General features: G+C 29.0%; 1 protein-coding gene across 1 annotated transcript in view; it reads right to left on the bottom strand.

Annotated features, from left to right (window-relative positions):
* Window positions 1-193: 193 nt before the first annotated feature.
* Window positions 194-18900, bottom strand: part of LOC142324680 (neurexin 1-like) — a 311382-nt gene continuing 292675 nt past the window's right edge. The window contains exons 19-22 of the mRNA XM_075365567.1: window positions 14476-14714; window positions 7255-7369; window positions 6307-6474; window positions 194-984 (exon numbers count right to left, since the gene is read on the bottom strand). Of these exons, the coding sequence (XP_075221682.1) occupies window positions 368-984; window positions 6307-6474; window positions 7255-7369; window positions 14476-14714 (1139 nt within the window). The 3' untranslated portion in view covers window positions 194-367. The remainder of the gene's footprint in view (window positions 985-6306; window positions 6475-7254; window positions 7370-14475; window positions 14715-18900) is intronic.

The following is an 18900-nucleotide window of genomic DNA, read 5'->3' as shown; positions in this document are numbered from 1 at the left end:
ATTTTCGAAGTCTAAATTTTGAAAAAATCAAGAATGGAGGGAAAAATTAACTGATATAGCTCTTATGATTAAAAAAAAGCAGTTTTTTAAAATATTAAACACAATTCTAAAAATCATTTTTATTTACTGCCAATCAGCAATTTAACTGTCATTAAAATTAAATCTTTACTCAGTGAGCTTAATCAGATATTCAGATTATGACAGTTACGAAGTACTGAATTTTATTTGTATTTTATTAAATGAACAATAAAATATGAAAAGATTTATTTTAAAAGTAAGGTGACAACATTAATTATTTATGTTTCGACAGTATGCTTTCAAAATAAGTCTTTAGTTTTTAACATAAGTAATAATACTATTAATAATTTTAAACATACCACTCCTTAATGTCTTTTAATTCACGTTTTTTCGTTTTACCGTTACCATTTCTTACATTACCATTAATTGCTTGTGGTGTTGGAGGTGACTGATTTGCACCTAACAAAGCTGCACTTTGACCCTGTGAACCAGTGTTGAATGTTTTTCTTTCATCTACCTTGTACACAGTGCCTGAACGGTTTTTAAATTTTAACACTAATAGAATAACTAGAACAATCAGTATCATTGTCCCAGCAATGATGCCAATAATGAGGGCAGTATTTTCAGCTGATTGGGAAGATATCCGGTCTCTGTCTCTAATTGGAATGATCGGCGAAGGTTGTGGTGGCGGTGGTGGTGGGGGTGGTCGATACTGGGTTGTTGTTGTTGTCGGTGTAGTTGATTCAATGACAGTAGATGTAGTTGAGGAAGACTCAGCTGAGAATGAAGGAGAACTAGGGATCGATGAACTTCCTGAACTGCTGGATACTGATATGTATGGAATATCAGATGTTGCTCCTCCATCTACGATAGTACTGGTACCAGATGAGTCAATTATACCAGGAACTGAACCCGATGGTACAGCAGTATGACTCGTATGACTAGTAACTCCCACTGTTGAACCTTCTAAAAATTATAAAAATAATTTTAAAAAATTAATTACAAATTAAAAAAAAAAGATGATAATGAGTACCATTAGCGTGACTGGAATCTGTCCTGCAGCTACAAAATTGTACCTGCAATGATTATAGTGTATCAGTCAGGTCACATCAAATGTAGAAGGGTTCACAGGTTTTGATTCTGAACAACAATAATTTATTCTGTTCAAGGCTAAAGATTGTGTGATGTTATGTTCATCCACATTGGCTTCACAGAGTGACAGCAACTGACCATCATTACCGCGGTTCATATGCATTCATTATTAATTTTGAGCAAGGTTTTTTTAATAAAGTTTGTTAATTGCTCGATCACTTATTCATATTTTTTTTACACATACAACCATACAACACAGCAGTTCCACTTTACTCTTTAAAATTTTGTTACTAATTTTTAAAAAAATAACTTAGCCACTTGGTAACTGGCTAAGTTAAAATAAATTATTATCTATCTATTAGATAATAATTATTTATTTCTTATTTTTTAATAATTATTGTTATAAAGTAAACATACTATAATACACTAACTTTATTTTGCAATATTTTTTTAATGTTAAATGCTGTTTACGATTCTATTTTTAATTTAGGAATTTTCAAAAATTGCTTTACTTTAGTAAATTTTCTAAAATATAAGAATCAACAATAAACAAGTCTTTATTAAAATTTAGTTACTATTTTAAAATTGTCCTGTGTGATGCAATTCAAGGACTTATGTACAGAGTGATTTCAAATTTCATGCCAATCTCTCAGGGGATGATTCTATAGCAAAAGATAAAAAAAAAGTTTATTGTAAACATTGGTCAGAAAACGGTTTGTTATCGAGTTTCGTCTCGTGAAACATTTAGCCCTGCTTTCTGCTCCCTCTATGAAATTAAAAGGTATTAAAATTCTTCAGGTACAAATTGAGGAGTAAATTGGGTGCTTCTTTTTTGCTTTTATCTAAGAAATTGAATAAAAGTAGTCCCAGATCTCTATCTCACTTAGGTTGTAAGAAACAAGGGGGTAAAACAAAAAAGGTTTTGTCGGAAAATACACTTTTTAGATGTGGAAAAAAATAACTTCGTTAATTTACTATTTTGTATACAAACATTATTTACCATTTAACAAAATTACTGTACATGAAACATAAAAAATGCGGTTTATTATCCCAATTTATTGGTTTTGAACCCAAATTTCTCAAAAAATTACTGCAAATACAGTTCTGGGACTAATTTTATTTGATTTTTCAGGTCAAAAATCATAAGAAATCAATTCTGCCCCTTAATCAATGTTCTAAAATTTTCAGTACAACTTCATTTATTGGGGTGGCTGAAATCTGAGTGAAATAATTCACTAGCTGTAACTCGCAAATGAAGCATTTTAGGACATATGTTTATATGAACTTTTTCCATCATTTTCATAGAATAGGTTATGAAAGTTCCAGGAGAACTTCATGGTACACTCTGAAATATAAATTTAAATGTTATTAAATATTAAATTTTACTAATACAGTGGTCAATATGTTAATGAATTGTTTTGAAATTTAAATATGTATCTGTGTATCGGAGATAAAAGGCACTCTGTTCATTTTTATATAAAATTAAGTTTTTAACAGTTTCCTTCGCATTTTTTCTTTTTTCAGAAATACAAAGCACTATGTCCTAAGCCTAAAAATAACAGATTTAGCCATTTCGAAACGGCACTATGTACCAACATGCTTGCGAGGTAAAGAACACTATATGGACATGTAGCAGCTATTTACCTCCAGAAAATTGAGAATAAGCTAGCATTATGTCCAGATAGTGCCCTTACCCCCACCACTATAGTACAACTAGTTTTTTCAGTTTCGTGTTGCAACTTGTCTGTGAACATTACATATACATTTGTGCGTACATTTTGTTTGCTTCCCTTCTTTATTCAAATGAGTTTATCATTAAAATGAATTCAAAAAGTAATTTACATAAAAGAGTCATAACCTCTCGTGGAGTGATGATGATAAAGCTTGCTTTGGAGGAAACAAAAGATAACATACAGGAAAATAAAGGTTACAGTACAAAATAATACTAAGAATAAAATACCTTTGTATTTTTGCTTTAAATTAACTTATAATATTAAGTGAAACAATATGTATTATAAAATATATACATAACCTTAAAACAAATATGGCTTTCTTGACCAAAGCAATAAAAAAATACAAGGCAAGTTAACTACTTAAAAGGAATTTTATTCTCAGTACTCTGAGTAGCATTTTTTTTATAAAATGCGTAATAATTTTGCTCAGATTGACCACCAAGAGACATAAATAATCTATAACTAATATAGTTTTACAAACTTGTCAATCTTTGTTACGATTTACAAACTTGTAAAGATTGTTTTAAATTATAACATAATATAAAATTATTATTTTAATCATTTCAGATTAAATGATGCTAATTTTATGGATGGTCCCTCCTTTAAACCAAATGAAAATGTTAATTTTGGACAAGATAAGCCTTCCTGTTCAAAAAATGGAACTTTAGATATTGATGACCCACTATCCGTGACAAAATACCATATCTTGAATGAGGATTTATATTTGAGTGAAAGTGAACTTGATGACACAGATGAAGATGCAAACTACTGCCCAGATGAAAAAAGTACAGATTCAGCTGATGAAACTTCAACAAATACTTTTCAAAGAAGAATGGTTATTAATAACTCCACGATTGTAAAAGAAGGTAGAAGACATCAGCGTCAGCCACTACAATGGAAGTTGAGACATGCAGTAGGGCAGCAGCTTGTCATTCAAAAATGTGAAGAAAGAACTGCTGCTGCTTGTGGGATATCAAGAACACAGGTTCAAAAACTCAGAAGAGAAAAAAAAGACATGATTCTTCCATCAACATCCCAATCGAGTTCTTTCAGCACGCTGAAAAAGTATATACGACGTTCAAAACCTGTTAGCAGACTGGACAGTTTTGATCAGGTGTAGTTAAAAGAACATTTAATGAATTTCATTCAAAGAAGAATGAATTACCTACTTTAAAAAAATTAGGCAAGAACTTCAGTCACCTATTGATTTTAAAGGCAGTGAATCAACTTTAGCTGTTATTTTGAAAGAGTTAGGTTTCAAATGGCGTAAAACTGAAAATAACAAAACGTTTAATTGAGAAATTCGATATTAGGTGGAAGAGAATTGAATATTTGCAGGCAATGGCTAAGTAGACAAAACAGTGGTACAACTGTTTATTTGGATGAAACGTACATTTTAAGTTTGCATTGTTCGACAAAGTCGTGGTACGATGGTATTGTTGAGGGACTTCATGTGCCGATTAATAAAGGTAACCGTTTAATAGTAATTCATGCTGCAGGAGAAATCGGTTTTATTCCGAACGAATTACTATCTTGGAAAGCCAGTTCGAAAAGTGGCAACTACCATGACAACATGAACACAGACAATTTCATGAAATGGGCGCGTGAAAAATTGATTTCAAATCTTCCATCAATGTCAGTAGTAGTTGTTGATAACGCCCCTTATCGCAATTCAGGTATTGATAAAGCGCCAAATTCTAACTCCACAAGAAAAGATATGACCGATTGGCTAGAGAAAACCCATACTCCGTATAGTTCAAAAATGCTGAAACCAAAGTTATATGAATTAATAAAGTTACATAAAACTAAAGTACAAAAATATCACTTGCATGAACTTTTGAAAAAATATGGGCTCATGTTCTTAGATTCCCACCAAACCATTCTGATTTGAATCCAATTGAGATGGTATGATCAGTCGTATAAGGACATGTGGCGAGTTATGACACAACATTTTCTTTGGAAAATGTTGAAAAATTAATTCCATGATTAAGATGACCCTATTGTGAAAAAGTAAAAAAAAAAAATATTGAAAAAGAGTATGAAAAACTAGAACCAATGATAAATGAAATAACAGAACGTTGTATTACACGTGTAGACTCTGATAGTGAAAGTGACAGCGATAGTGATTTGTTTAGCGAGGATGGTGAACTTGCTAGAAGTTTCAATTAAATGCATGAAGAAAATTGAAGTAAGTTTTTGTTTATTATTAAAATTAATAATTTAGTACAAATAAAGGTTATAAAAGAATTAATTATGTATTGTTTATAATTAGTAAATGCAAATATGAAGTTATTACCACGTGCAATACGATAAGTAATACTGCGGTTTGAAACACGGAGATGATGTTTTTAGGCCGAGTAGTAATACGCAGTCTGCTCGTGACGTCACAAGCTCGTACATTAGCTGGGCCTAGTATTTCACTTTCTGGTGGACAAGATAACTGCCGTAATTTTGCACCAATAACTTTCAAATTGACATAAAATATAACGACCCAAAATCTCCGTCGAGTTCATTAATGGGCAAAATCGGACCATGGGGGTTAAATTGGGAAGCTTTTTCCGAAAAACAAAATATCGCTATAACTTTCTTATTAAGTAAAATATCGAATTCGTTTAAAGTTCCTACCATTCTTTGGAGAAGGACCTAAAACTTATCTAGGTAAAGTTTTTTGATATCACCAACCACTGGCACAGGGGGTGAAAAAATGGGGTTTCAAAGACAAAAAAATCATACCTCCGTTAATAGGTACAGTATCAAATTGATTAAAAGTGGTTGTTAGTCCTCTAAACATTACTAAAACTTTTGTCTGAAATGATATTTAATATGACCATCACTTACAGCAAGGGATGACCAAAATGTTGCTGGAAATGTAAGATGGGGCTTGTCATATGCTAAACATGTGAAACTGTTTTTCACGTGTAGTCATTGTTGTATTGAATAAATTTGAAGTTTTTGTTAACTTTAAGGTGGAAATCTTTGTATTCCCTACTTAGCACCAGTGAAATCTACTTCTGCCTTCCGGCGTGCCGAAAGGGTTTTTTTTTTAAAGCTCTGTTGTTGACTAACTGCTTCGATGCTGTTTGCCATCATATTAAAGTATCATTGTTATATTTGCCATCATTGTTAAAGTAGCTTTAACAATGCATAACCACAGAATTGCTTTTTTATTTATTATAGTTCTGTAAATATCTACAAATTAAACAAAAATTAATTTAATAACATGTGCCCAAGTAAAGTAACTCAACTTTAATACAGTAACCATAGCACAGATAAGTTTTACCTGTATATTTTCAACTTACATTTTCTTGTAAATAAGCTAACAATTTATTAGATTTTACGATATCTAAATAAAATTCTGGAATGTCTTTAAGAATGGAACAAGCACCTACGGTACAATTTCATAATAATATGGACATTAACGAAGAGTAAATTATTATTTGCTCAAACAATAATAATAATTTACCTTTAATAGTAGTTCCATGTTCATCTGGAGTACTTGTTACTTCTCCAGAGCCAGATCCAGTGAAACAGTCTTCTTCATCGTCGCAAAGTTTGTCTTTAGTAGTAACCTGGACTGGAGGTCTTGTAGGTGGCACATATACTGGAGTTATAAGATCATCTCCTGTATCAACTAAAATCATCTCATTCATACTGAAAAATTTTACATAAAAACTAATTTATTATTTATTAATTTGCATGCAAATATTGCCATAAATGTTCTTAATAATAATGTAATTATTATTAAGTACATTCCAAAAAATTGAATTATTGTTCTTTTGACTACAAAAATACTTCTTTGTTAATTGCAAAGTATTAAATGTTAATTTGTGTTATTGATGTCATTTATAGTGATAGATTTACCAAGCAGGTTTTTTGTAGCTGTCATTTCAAGTAGATAGGAAGGAATTATTATATGAACACAAATATGACGAAAAGAACATCACAAATTTATTTATTAAGAATCAGAGGAAAGAATTTAAGTTTTAAGCTATTTCAATAAGATCAAAATTTATTATGCAGTTAATTTAAATTTAAAATTTACTATTATGTAACAACAAAATGAATCAAATTGTAAAATAAAATGTTTTTAAAATATTCTCATTCACTTTTTTTCAAAAAAGAAGAAAGAAAAAGTTAAACTAAACTGAAAAAAAACTAAACTGAATACCATAACATCACATTTTTAAAAAGCCTTAATACAAACTGTTTTCATTCATTTTCTTTCTTCCTTTTTGAAAAAGGCAAATGAGAATATTTTAAATTATTTTTTTAAAAACATTTTATTGTATGATTTTCTGCAACTTATTGTTACAGAAGTTTAAATTAATATCATTACTGATCATCTTGAACAAGAAAATCATGAACAACTCAACAGAAAAATTAATTTAAAACAGAAATAAAATCTACAAACCTGATCCAGTTTCAAATACTGGAGTACACTGATCCTCATCATCAGCATTGCACCCAGAACCAGCACCAGAAAATACAAGATCATCCATTACACCCGGAAATCCTGAAGATGGTGTCTGAAAAGAAATAGAACTTAAAATAAACTGATACTTTTATACATGAATCATTGTTAAGTAATTACTGTTAGAATAATTCTTTTCAAAATACTTGATTCTAAAATTAACAAAAAAGCCAGCAATGAATTGCATAACTTTCAATTACGATGAATTACATAAACTTTCTGGCATATTAATTCAATTGTTTTAAGCTCTATTTGTAACATTATGATAAAAAAATTCTTTTTTATTGAAAAACATAACCAAAATTATGAGTTCTTTTTTCCTAATTATTTTTTTATGTAAAATTTTTTTTTTTGTCTTCAGTCATTTGACTGGTTTGATGCAGCTCTCCAAGATTCCCTATCTAGTGCTAGTCGTTTCATTTCAGTATACCCTCTACATCCTACATCCCTAACAATTTGTTTTACATATTCCAAACGTGGCCTGCCTACACAATTTTTTCCTTCTACCTGTCCTTCCAATATTAAAGCGACTATTCCAGGATGCCTTAGTATGTGGCCTATAAGTCTGTCTCTTCTTTTAACTATATTTTTCCAAATGCTTCTTTCTTCATCTATTTGCCGCAATACCTCTTCATTTGTCACTTAATCCACCCATCTGATTTTTAACTTTCTCCTATAGCACCGCATTTCAAAAGCTTCTAATCTTTTCTTCTCAGATACTCCGATCGTCCAAGTTTCACTTCCATATAAAGCGACACTCCAAACATATACTTTCAAAAATCTTTTCCTGACATTTAAATTAATTTTTAATGTAAACAAATTATATTTCTTACTGAAGGCTCGTTTAGCTTGTGCTATTCGGCATTTTATATCGCTCCTGCTTCGTCCATCTTTAGTAATTCTACTTCCCAAATAACAAAAATTTTCTACCTCCATAATCTTTTCTACTCCTATTTTCACATTCAGTGGTCCATCTTTGTTATTTCTACTACATTTCATTACTTTTGTTTTGTTCTTGTTTATTTTCACACGATAGTTCTTGCGTAGGACTTATACTATGCCGTTCATTGTTTCTTCTAAATCTTTTTTACTCTCGGCTAGAATTACTATATCATCAGCAAATCGTAGCATCTTTATCTTTTCACCTTGTACTGTTACTCCGAATCTAAATTGTTCTTTAACATCATTAACTGCTAGTTCCATGTAAAGATTAAAAGGTAACGGAGACAGGGAACACCCTTGTTGGACTCCCTTTCTTATTACGGCTTCTTTCTTATGTTCTTCAATTGTTACTGTTGCTGTTTGGTTCCTGTACATGTTAGCAATTATTCTTCTATCTCTGTATTTGAACCCTAATTTTTTTAAAATGCTGAACTTTTTATTCCAGTCTACGTTATCGAATGCCTTTTCTAGGTCTATAAACGCCAAGTATATCGGTATGTTTTTCTTTAATCTTCCTTCTACTATTAATCTGAGGCCTAAAATTGCTTCCCTTGTCCCTATACTTTTCCTGAAACCAAATTGGTCTTCTCCTAACACTTCTTCCACTCTCCTCTCAATTCTTCTGTATAGAATTCTAATTAAGATTTTTGATGCATGACTAGTTAAACTAATTGTTCTGTATTCTTCACATTTATCTGCCCCTGCTTTCTTTGGTATCATAACTATAACACTTATTTTGAAGTCTGATGGAAATTCCCCTTTTTCATAAATATTACACACCAGTTTGTATAATCTATCAATCGCTTCCTCACCTGCACTGCGCAGTAATTCTACAGGTATTCCGTCTATTCCAGGAGCCTTTCTGCCATTTAAATCTTTTAATGCTCTCTTAAATTCAGATCTCAGTATTGTTTCTCCCATTTCATCCTCCTCAACTTCCTCTTCTTCCTCTATAACACCATTTTCTAATTCATTTCCTCCGTATAACTCTTCAATATATTCCACCCATCTATCGACTTTACCTTTCGTATTATATATTGGTGTACCATCTTTGTTTAACACATTATTAGATTTTAATTTATGTACCCCAAAATTTTCCTTAACTTTCCTGTATGCTCCTTCTATTTTACCAATGTTCATTTCTCTTTCTACTTCTGAACACTTTTCTTTAATCCACTCTTCTTTCGCTAAGTTGCACTTCCTGTTTATAGCATTTCTTAATTGCCGATAGTTCCTTTTACTTTCTTCATCACTAGCATTCTTATATTTTCTACATTCATCCATCAGCTGCAATATATCATCTGAAACCCAAGGTTTTCTACCAGTTCTCTTTGTTTCGCCTAAGTTTGCTTCTGCTGATTTAAGAATTTCCTTTTTAACATTCTCCCATTCTTCTTCTACATTTTCTACCTTATCTTTTTTACTCAAACCTCTTGCGATGTCCTCCTCAAAAATCTTCTTTACCTCCTCTTCTTCAAGCTTCTCTAAATTCCACCGATTCATCTGACACCTTTTCTTCAGGTTTTTAAACCCCAATCTACATTTCATTATCACCAAATTATGGTCGCTATCAATGTCTGCTCCAGGGTAAGTTTTGCAGTCGACGAGTTGATTTCTAAATCTTTGCTTAACCATAATATAATCTATCTGATACCTTGCAGTATCGCCTGGCTTTTTTCAAGTGTATATTCTTCTATTATGATGTTTAAATCGGGTGTTGGCAATTACTAAATTATACTTCGTGCAAAACTCTAGAAGTCGGTCCCCTCTTTCATTCCTTTACCCAGCCCGTATTCACCCACTATATTTCCTTCCTTGCCTTTTCCAATGCTTGCATTTCAATCTCCAACTATTATTAAATTTTCATCTCCTTTTACGTGTTTAATTGCTTCATCAATCTCTTCGTATATACACTCTACCTCATCATCATGGGCGCTTGTAGGCATATAGACGTTAACAATCGTTGTCGGTTTAGGTTTTGATTTTATCCTTATTACAATGATTCTATTGCTATGCATTTTGAAATACTCTACGCTCTTCTATATATACTCTATATATATGTAAAAATATTTTTTTATATTTATTTTTACGATATATAGTTAAATAAATAAATACAAAAAAAAGATTATTTCTGTACTTGTGCACAATGTCATGAAAGTTGAATGGCAGGAGTATTGATTTGTGTTCTTTAAGTAAATAAAAACATTTGATATTTGTTAGCTTGATATTCAAATGCCATATGGATATTGCATTTGAATTTGAAGATTTTAACCTTAATTTTGTATGGTACCAGTGAAAAACCTCTGATGAAATCGCTATAAAATTCCCCAAAAAACCTTTCATTTTCTAAAACTATCTTAAATTCAAAAGTTTAACCATTTCTGTCTTCATCTGAATCCCTATCAGGAAATATATGAAAACAGTACATGACAATATAATTTTTAAAGTTTTTGTAAATAAATAAATTTTTATTTATGAACTTTCTGATGTTCCAAGATATGAGCAATTTTTTGCAATTGAATCTTAAGCAACTTAAAAATTGCATTATTTTCATTATATTTGGACATTTTGAAAATTGGGAGACTCATGCATCTGGGGTTTTTTTTTGAGTGAATAGTCACTAAAATTGATTTTAAATAAATTAAAATCGAGATTTAAAAAAAATGTTCAATTTTTTTTTCAATATGAAAAAAAATTAAAATCTTTTTTTTAAAATAAGGGTTTTCCCCATCAGGGGTGGGGTATTAAGTTATTTATACCTTTATTTTTTTACAGAATATGTTTTGGGTATTAAAAATATGAAATTTCAAAAAACATTTTTTTATTTTGGAAGTTACCATACTGAATGTAAATTTTTTTTTTAATTTTTTTTTTTTTTTTTTTTTTTTTTTTTTTTTTTAGTGATGATACTACATATAAAAAAGAACTTTTAAAATTTAAAAAAATAATGCTATCAAAAAATTAAGATTTTTACATCTTAATGCAATAGGAAACTTGCAAGATGGATTTAAATTAAAAAGAAACTAAAAAAAAAATTTTTTAATGTTTTTTGTTCCAAAGACCAGTAGAGTGGGATGGGCAAATGATTATAGTGGTTTGAAAGTCTTTTGATGTAGAAAATGTAGATGCAAAAATACCTTTCTTGAAGCAAGATATGGTTAAAAAAGGAAAAGTATATAGTCATTGTTCTGGGGAGGGGTGAATATTAAATAAAAATGTTTGGTAATTTGTGATGATTTGGATTCTCAACTTTTGTAAGAAGAATTTTTTGCTTAAGTGTCTCAGTAAAGATTGAAATTTTATTTTGGCCAAAACAACCCCACCCGTTTGTCCAATCTTAGTAAAGATTTAGTTCATTCTTTCCCCCTGAAAATAGTACCTGTCTAGCAAGTTTGTTGAAATGGGATCCAAAGTTTTAATACCAAATAAAAGGCTGAAATACTATAGCATAAATATCCACCTAACAAAAATAGAAGTTTTGGAGTCGGAGCATTTGAATAAAAAATTTTTTTCACTGATTATTCACAATTTATTTAAATATTTAAAAAAATTGTTTTTAAAATGTCTTTCCTTATTGGCACAAAACTTAAAAAAAAGACCAATTTTTTAGATCTTTTCTTTTGACCGATCTATACAATTTCTCATTATAGCTATGTAGCATATATCACTAAAGTAAATATAATGAAAACAGGAAATATAAAGAAAAATAATATAATTTTTAATAATTAAAACATTTCCTTTGCCATAAAAGGTTACATATATCGTAAATATTTATTTTATAATATTCTTACATTCATTGTTTAATCGATATTATATCCATACATTTATTTGTTCAGTACAATTAATTGATGTAAAATTATAATCAAATTAAATTGATTTAAAATTATCTATATTATGTTTCTAAATTTATTCAAAATTTACACTCTCTCATTAAGTATTCTATAATTCCCTTTTTTCTTAATCACAAAATAAGAAGCCAATTCTGTAAATGAACGATATTAAAATAATACGAATAATAAATTTTTAGTAATTTAATGTATTGATTAGCGATGTATTTTTAAAACTAAAATGATTCATTTATATTAACAGTCAAAATACATTTTGTATAAAATATTACAAGGGAAAGTCAGAAAATATTTTCCTATTAAACTGTTGTTGAAGTTTTACACATAAGAAATTGATCTTTAAATGATAATTAGTTCAGAAACTGACTACCAGAGTGATCAATTTATACCCAGGATCCCCTTTTTTTATTGTAGGTAGTTCAGGAAAGGTAGCTGTTCTATCTGTACTCTAAGTAGTGGGAACTTGATATGTAGTTTTTGAGGGCAACAGAGGCTTAATCATTTGAAATTCATTGTTAACTTGAAGTGATTTATGAATTTAGTGTTATGCATATACAAAAGACATGCCATTAGTGTTGTACATTTTATAATGGTTGAATAAGATCTTGTCCTAGCAATTGGTGATTTACATAGTTATATTTAAATATTCAGATGTTGAAATTCAATTTTCACATGACAAAATATGGATTTGATTTTTACATAGTGTTTTTTCCTGATAGGGGTGATGATTTTTAATTTGATTCTTTTGGTAATGAAATTTGATGATGTTTTAATTTGTTCTATAAAAAAAAAGTATACCTTAAAAGCAAAATATTACATCAGGACTTTCCACAACTCCAATTTTTTTCACAACATTTTCAGGGTAACTCCAGGAATTTACAAGATTTTCCACAGGGCATGTGACGTAATAAACTTTTGATACCTCTCATTAAAAATATCAGTAACAAATAACATAGATACTATTATATTCCATGTCTTTCACAACATTTATTATACGTAAACAAAAAATAACATTTTCAACATTATCTAAGACTATTTATTTCAAATAAGTATTTAAAAATACGGCCACTTAAGCTTGTCTGCACTTGCTTCAATATAAGGGGGTTTACCTAAATTCTAATTTTAATATAACACCTAAAAATGAGGTATAATAACACTGAGAATCTATCTGGAATGCTAGGCATTCTGTCTACAGATTAAAGGCTATCAACAAAAAATAAATCAAGTTTCTCATTATAAACTGTCATAAAATGAAAATATATAGTTGAGTAAATCTTGGATGTTTTATATTTAAAACCTTTGACCTTAAAGTTACTAAGGTCAAATAAAGGAACCAAAGTGTTATGCTTGGATGTGGAGAAACAATCAGTCAATACGAGTAAATGACATATTTTTTGTTAAACATAATAATTATCTAACATCTTTTGGATTTATAAATAAAATATTTTCTCAATAACATTATAGAAACTATTCAGAACGCATACAACAATGACACATACAGAATCTTTTCATTTTATTTCTGAAATCTTTAGGATTCTTAAGCTCTATTCACTAACTAATTGTGTTAGCTTTATTTTCAATAAAAAAATAAACTTCATTAAAATAACAGTCTAGAAAAAAGTAAAATTTTACAAAATTTTTAATTTCAAGGTATTATTAATATTCCGGGCAAATAGCAAAAATACAAAATTCCAGGATATTTCTAGTACTGGAAAAAGTTTTTTTCAAATTTCAGGTTTTCCAGGGCATGGGAGAAGTCTGTGCATAGAGAGAGATAGTAACATCTGAAGATCTGCCAACCTCTGAAGCATCTCAGACTTTAACACAGATGATTCTAGGTTTGATTTCTGGTTTTTTCATGTGCTACAAAATCTCAATTCCATTTTCTCAATTACAATCTTCTGAACTCAAGTGTTAAAGTTAATCGTAAGAAAAATAAGAAATCAAAAGGTTTATGCCAGAACAGGAGACTATTAATGCATATTATCCCTTTCTACAATACTCCAGGATTCAGGTTTATGTTGTTCCATTTTGAGCCAGTTTTAACTAGTTTTTATTCCTTTATTTACCAGTGGATTGATCGTTGACTGTCTCTCAAGAATGGGCAGTCTGTAAATAGGCTAGGCCAAATGGCAAACTGCGTTTTGGACTATATTCTGTGGTAAGATAGTACAATCCAGTACAAGAAAAAACATGAAGAGGAAATAGTTTTCAATAAACTGAAAAGATACTAGGTTGAGGAAAAGATAACGTGCAGAGTGTTAAAGATTGATAGCAAGAAAAAACTAGCTGAGCTCAATAATTAACTCGGTAAAAATTAATTTAAATATTAACTAATTTAGATATACTCAGTGATATAAATACTAACAATTACCTGCTGCATTCGTTGAAGTGGATCATGAAGGCGATCTCGCATACTTGTCAAAAATGTTACATCACCACGTACTTCAGTTCGAGGATCATGCTCAGCAGCTAAATCAAGTAATCTCAAACCATTAAAAACAAGACCAGACATAACACCACTAAATGCTCTTTCAACTCTTTGTTTAGCTCTATTCCATTTTCCTCCTACCTGAATCTGAGCTTGACTGTTGAATACAGTCAGTTGATGACCTGTAAATTAATAAAAAAAATTTAAAAGTCTAATATGATTAAATTGAAACAAAATATCAATTTTCACAGTTGAAAAACTGCATAATCTAGTAATCATTAAAATAAGCTATGTTTAGGGCTCAATGACTGAAGATTACAAGAAGAATGTCATTATGCAAAATTTATAGTTTAAATTTAGCTTTTACAACATTGCTGATAAACCTTTTTAACCTGTCTAATGAAAAAAAAGTCAGGAAAATCAAACACACTTATTACTATTTACAAAATTTGTGTAACAATTGACTTATTTTTGCTCTTAGTTCAGATTTTTTATGTTACTATAAAAATGCATAACAAATAAATTGATGTATATATATAAAAGTTTATGCAATAAAGAAAACAAAAACTATATGATCTTGCGAACGTTCTCTATTCTGCTGTTGACAGATTTGAACTTGATAAATACTATCTCAATGCAACTAGAACCTAAGTAGCAGCACTTAAATTATAGTAGTGTAAGAAGTTTTAGTATTAGGAGCTCTCATATAAAGTTAGTTTAGAAGTTAATGAATATATTAGTTTAAAACTTTTCCTGAGCTATTCTTATATAAACATTTTGCTTATTTGTAGGCAGTGAAATTACATATGAATATTTAAGTCCAGATTGGGAATCACACATATTCTAAACTCATTTTAATTTGACATAAACTTAAACTACTGTAATAATAAGAAAATAGAGTGTAATTCATATAATATAGAAATTACACACTGCAATGCAAAAGTATAGTGTTGTGTAGTTAGATTTAATAAAAATCCTTGAATCCACTAATGGTTATTAGACAATCTTACACCTTTTCTTTCAACTAACACATTTATTCTAAAGGTTAACCAAACTCTGCTATCATTACCACACATGCATGCATGCATGCATGCATGCATCTCATTTGTTCATACAACCTTACTGAAATAAAACATGTTTTTAAACTAAAACATATATATATATATTTTTTTTTTCTTCCTAAAATCAGTCCTTTTCAGACCCATATCACATCTGCACTTATAAACTATATAATGTAAATCAACCTTATCCACCCAAGTACAGAATTAAGAAATATTTTACCTTATTTTGTTGTTTTTCTACTAGAGTACTTTCACAGGATCCCACATCATTAGTTGTATGTAAAAAAACTGTATGTATAATTACATATTAAACATAAATAATATTAAACGATTAAAATTAAGTTTAAAAATTGAAAAATCTAAAAGATTAAAATACAAACACATGTGTAAGGGATATGGAGTCATTTGGTTAACAAGTATGTGGCTAGCCAAATACAATAAAATTAAATAAATATTCTATATAATATCTATGAAAGTGCTGCTATCTATTACAGCTTTTATAAGCAGATCTCCCTCAAAATCCGTCATGTTGATAGAGTTGAATCTTTGCCTGTATATATACAGGCAAATATATATATATAATATTTTTCTAAAATATCTAAATTTTTATTTACATTGCCTTTTTTTAATTCCCAATATTTCCAAATTGGTATTACAAAGACCATCAACTCTACTGATAACATCATTACTATTACAAGGAATATAAGTCAACAACATTACTTTGAATTTAATAACAAATGTTAAAAACAGTAAAATACCTTGCCTGTGGGATTTCCTTTATCAGCTATTATATCAGAGATATATTTACAAGATTTTGAGGGTAAAATTGTTTGTGGCATCACACACACATAAGGTTTTATTATAGACTTGTTATGTTGATGATGTTTTGTCATTTGTGATCCAGTCATAAATAATGAACACCTCATAATTTTGAATAAACTCAATTCATGCATAACAATTTAAAATTTACTTTCGAAATAGATATAAACAGATCAATAAATTTTCTAGATGTTAGTATTGAAATTAACAAAAATAATCAAATTATACTTCAGTATACAGAAAACCTATAGCCAATAAAACAATTCATAGAAAATTAAATCATCCTTGGTCTCATAAAATTAACATATATACAAATAAGATGAATAGAGCCATCCATTATAGACAAAATTATAAAGAAAAAATAACTACAGAAATAAATACTTTAAAGCAAATTGCAATTAAAAATGGGTATTTGTTAATTGATAATATTTATAAAAATAAGCATCAAACTTAATAGTACAATAACTTAAAAACAAATACATAATACACAAAAGGTTGATAACGTTTATTTAAAATATTCAAACGCTAATAGTATTGTTAAAAATATATCCAAAGTTTATGACAAGGATAAATTTAAACCTGCAAACAAACCTAACCACATAATAAAATATTTAAAAAAACAATAACACTGATTTATACAATTTATGTGGTGTTTATAAGATAAAATACAATGATTGTGAGTATATTTATGTAGGTAGAACCAATAGATCATTTAAAGCCAGATTTTATGAACATTTTAGGAATTATAAAACAAAAAATTGGGCTTTTCTAATGTTGTGGATCATCTTTTAAATAATAAACATTCTATCTCTGATGTTAGTACAAATTGGAAATACTGGAAATTAAAAATCTGATGTGGATACCACATGACATCCTCGCATGCCTAATAAATTACATAAACACATTTTTGCTGTACATCATTTGAACTTATTTCACTTGAAAGTGACATATGATCCTCCAATTCTTTAATGAAGTGGACAGTTACACAATTGTTGAAACTAGAGTACGTGTACACAAATTAAGATTAAGAATTATATCAAACCAAAGAGTGATTAAATGATCAACAACAAAAAAAAGAAGAAATGATGATCAACTCTGACTGAGAGAATATTGCCCGACAATATCAGAGAAGTAATGAACTAAACGATAAGAATTTTTTGCAATTTATTAAAGATTGGGCATGTATGTCTCAGTGTTTATGTTGTTATTGTGAGGGTCTATTTTTCAGTCAATCTGTAGTTAACTTTAATGTAGATAAAACTAAACAGAAATTACAAAATAATTATATAAAATTAAACTAGTAAATCCAAAAACAATATGATTCTAAATTATAATTTTCAATTATTAAATAATCAGATATTTCACAGAATCTATTACATATACACAAATGTAATAATGTCTATTAAATTACATATACAAAATTTTAAATGTACATAAAATTTTATTTAACTAATAACTTAATTTTTTAAATATTTTTTTAAAATTATTTTTATTAAATTATTAGTTATTATAACATTTTTTTTTTTTTTTACAATCACGGGTTAATAAATTATTAATAAATCAATATATTTAAATTAAAAAAAGTAAAAAAAAATATTAAAAAAAAGTTAACAAAAAAAGATGAAGTCCGATTTGAACCGATGTGCCTTCCTTTGTAAGATCCAAATATTTCATTAATTAAAATTTTACTTGGCTGTAACTCTGGAACCAATAAAAATAAGTACCACTTATAATACATTGTTTAAAAACTTTTGAGGGCCCAAAATCCAAATTTGTTTGGATTTTGGGCATTTTTGGTTCAGTCGATTGCAATCAAACGGGAGGTGCACAACTAAATGTTACAACAGTCCTAAATCCAAAATTTCAACATTCTAATTGTTTATGAATTATGCGAGATACATACACACATACGTACGTATGTGCGTACAGACGTCACGCCGAAACTAGTCAAAATGGATTCAGAGATGGTCAAAATGGAATTTCCGTTGAAATCTGAAAAACGAAATTTTTCGCGATCACAGTACTTCCTTTACTTTGTAAAAATAAGAAATAAAGGCAATTTAAATAAAAAATTAGATATTTTAGAAAAATATTATATATGTAAATACAGGCAGAGATTGAACTTGATCAACCTGCAGATTTCCCTCCAAATCTGCTTATAAAATCTGCAATAGATAGAAGCACTCTCATAGATATACAGAATATTAATTTACTTTAATAGTTTAGTATTGCATTTGGCTGGCCGTGTCCGTGTTATACTATTGGCTCCACACGCCTTGAATATGTGTTTGCATTTTAATTTTTTATCTTTTTTTAATTTTTTAATTTAAAAAAAAATTAATTTTTATCTTTTAATATCCTGCATGTTTAATATGTAATTATACATATAGTTTTTTTTACATACAACTGTTGGTGAGGGATCCCGCGAAATTACTCTTGTAGAAAAACAACAAAATAAGGTAAGATATTTCTTAATTCTGTACTTGGG

The sequence above is a fragment of the Lycorma delicatula genome, chromosome 5 (genome assembly GCF_047948215.1).
Source record: "Lycorma delicatula isolate Av1 chromosome 5, ASM4794821v1, whole genome shotgun sequence".
Lineage (NCBI taxonomy): Eukaryota > Metazoa > Arthropoda > Insecta > Hemiptera > Fulgoridae > Lycorma > Lycorma delicatula.
Note: the sequence above shows the minus strand (reverse complement) of the source record. Positions and strands in the feature narration are given on the sequence as shown.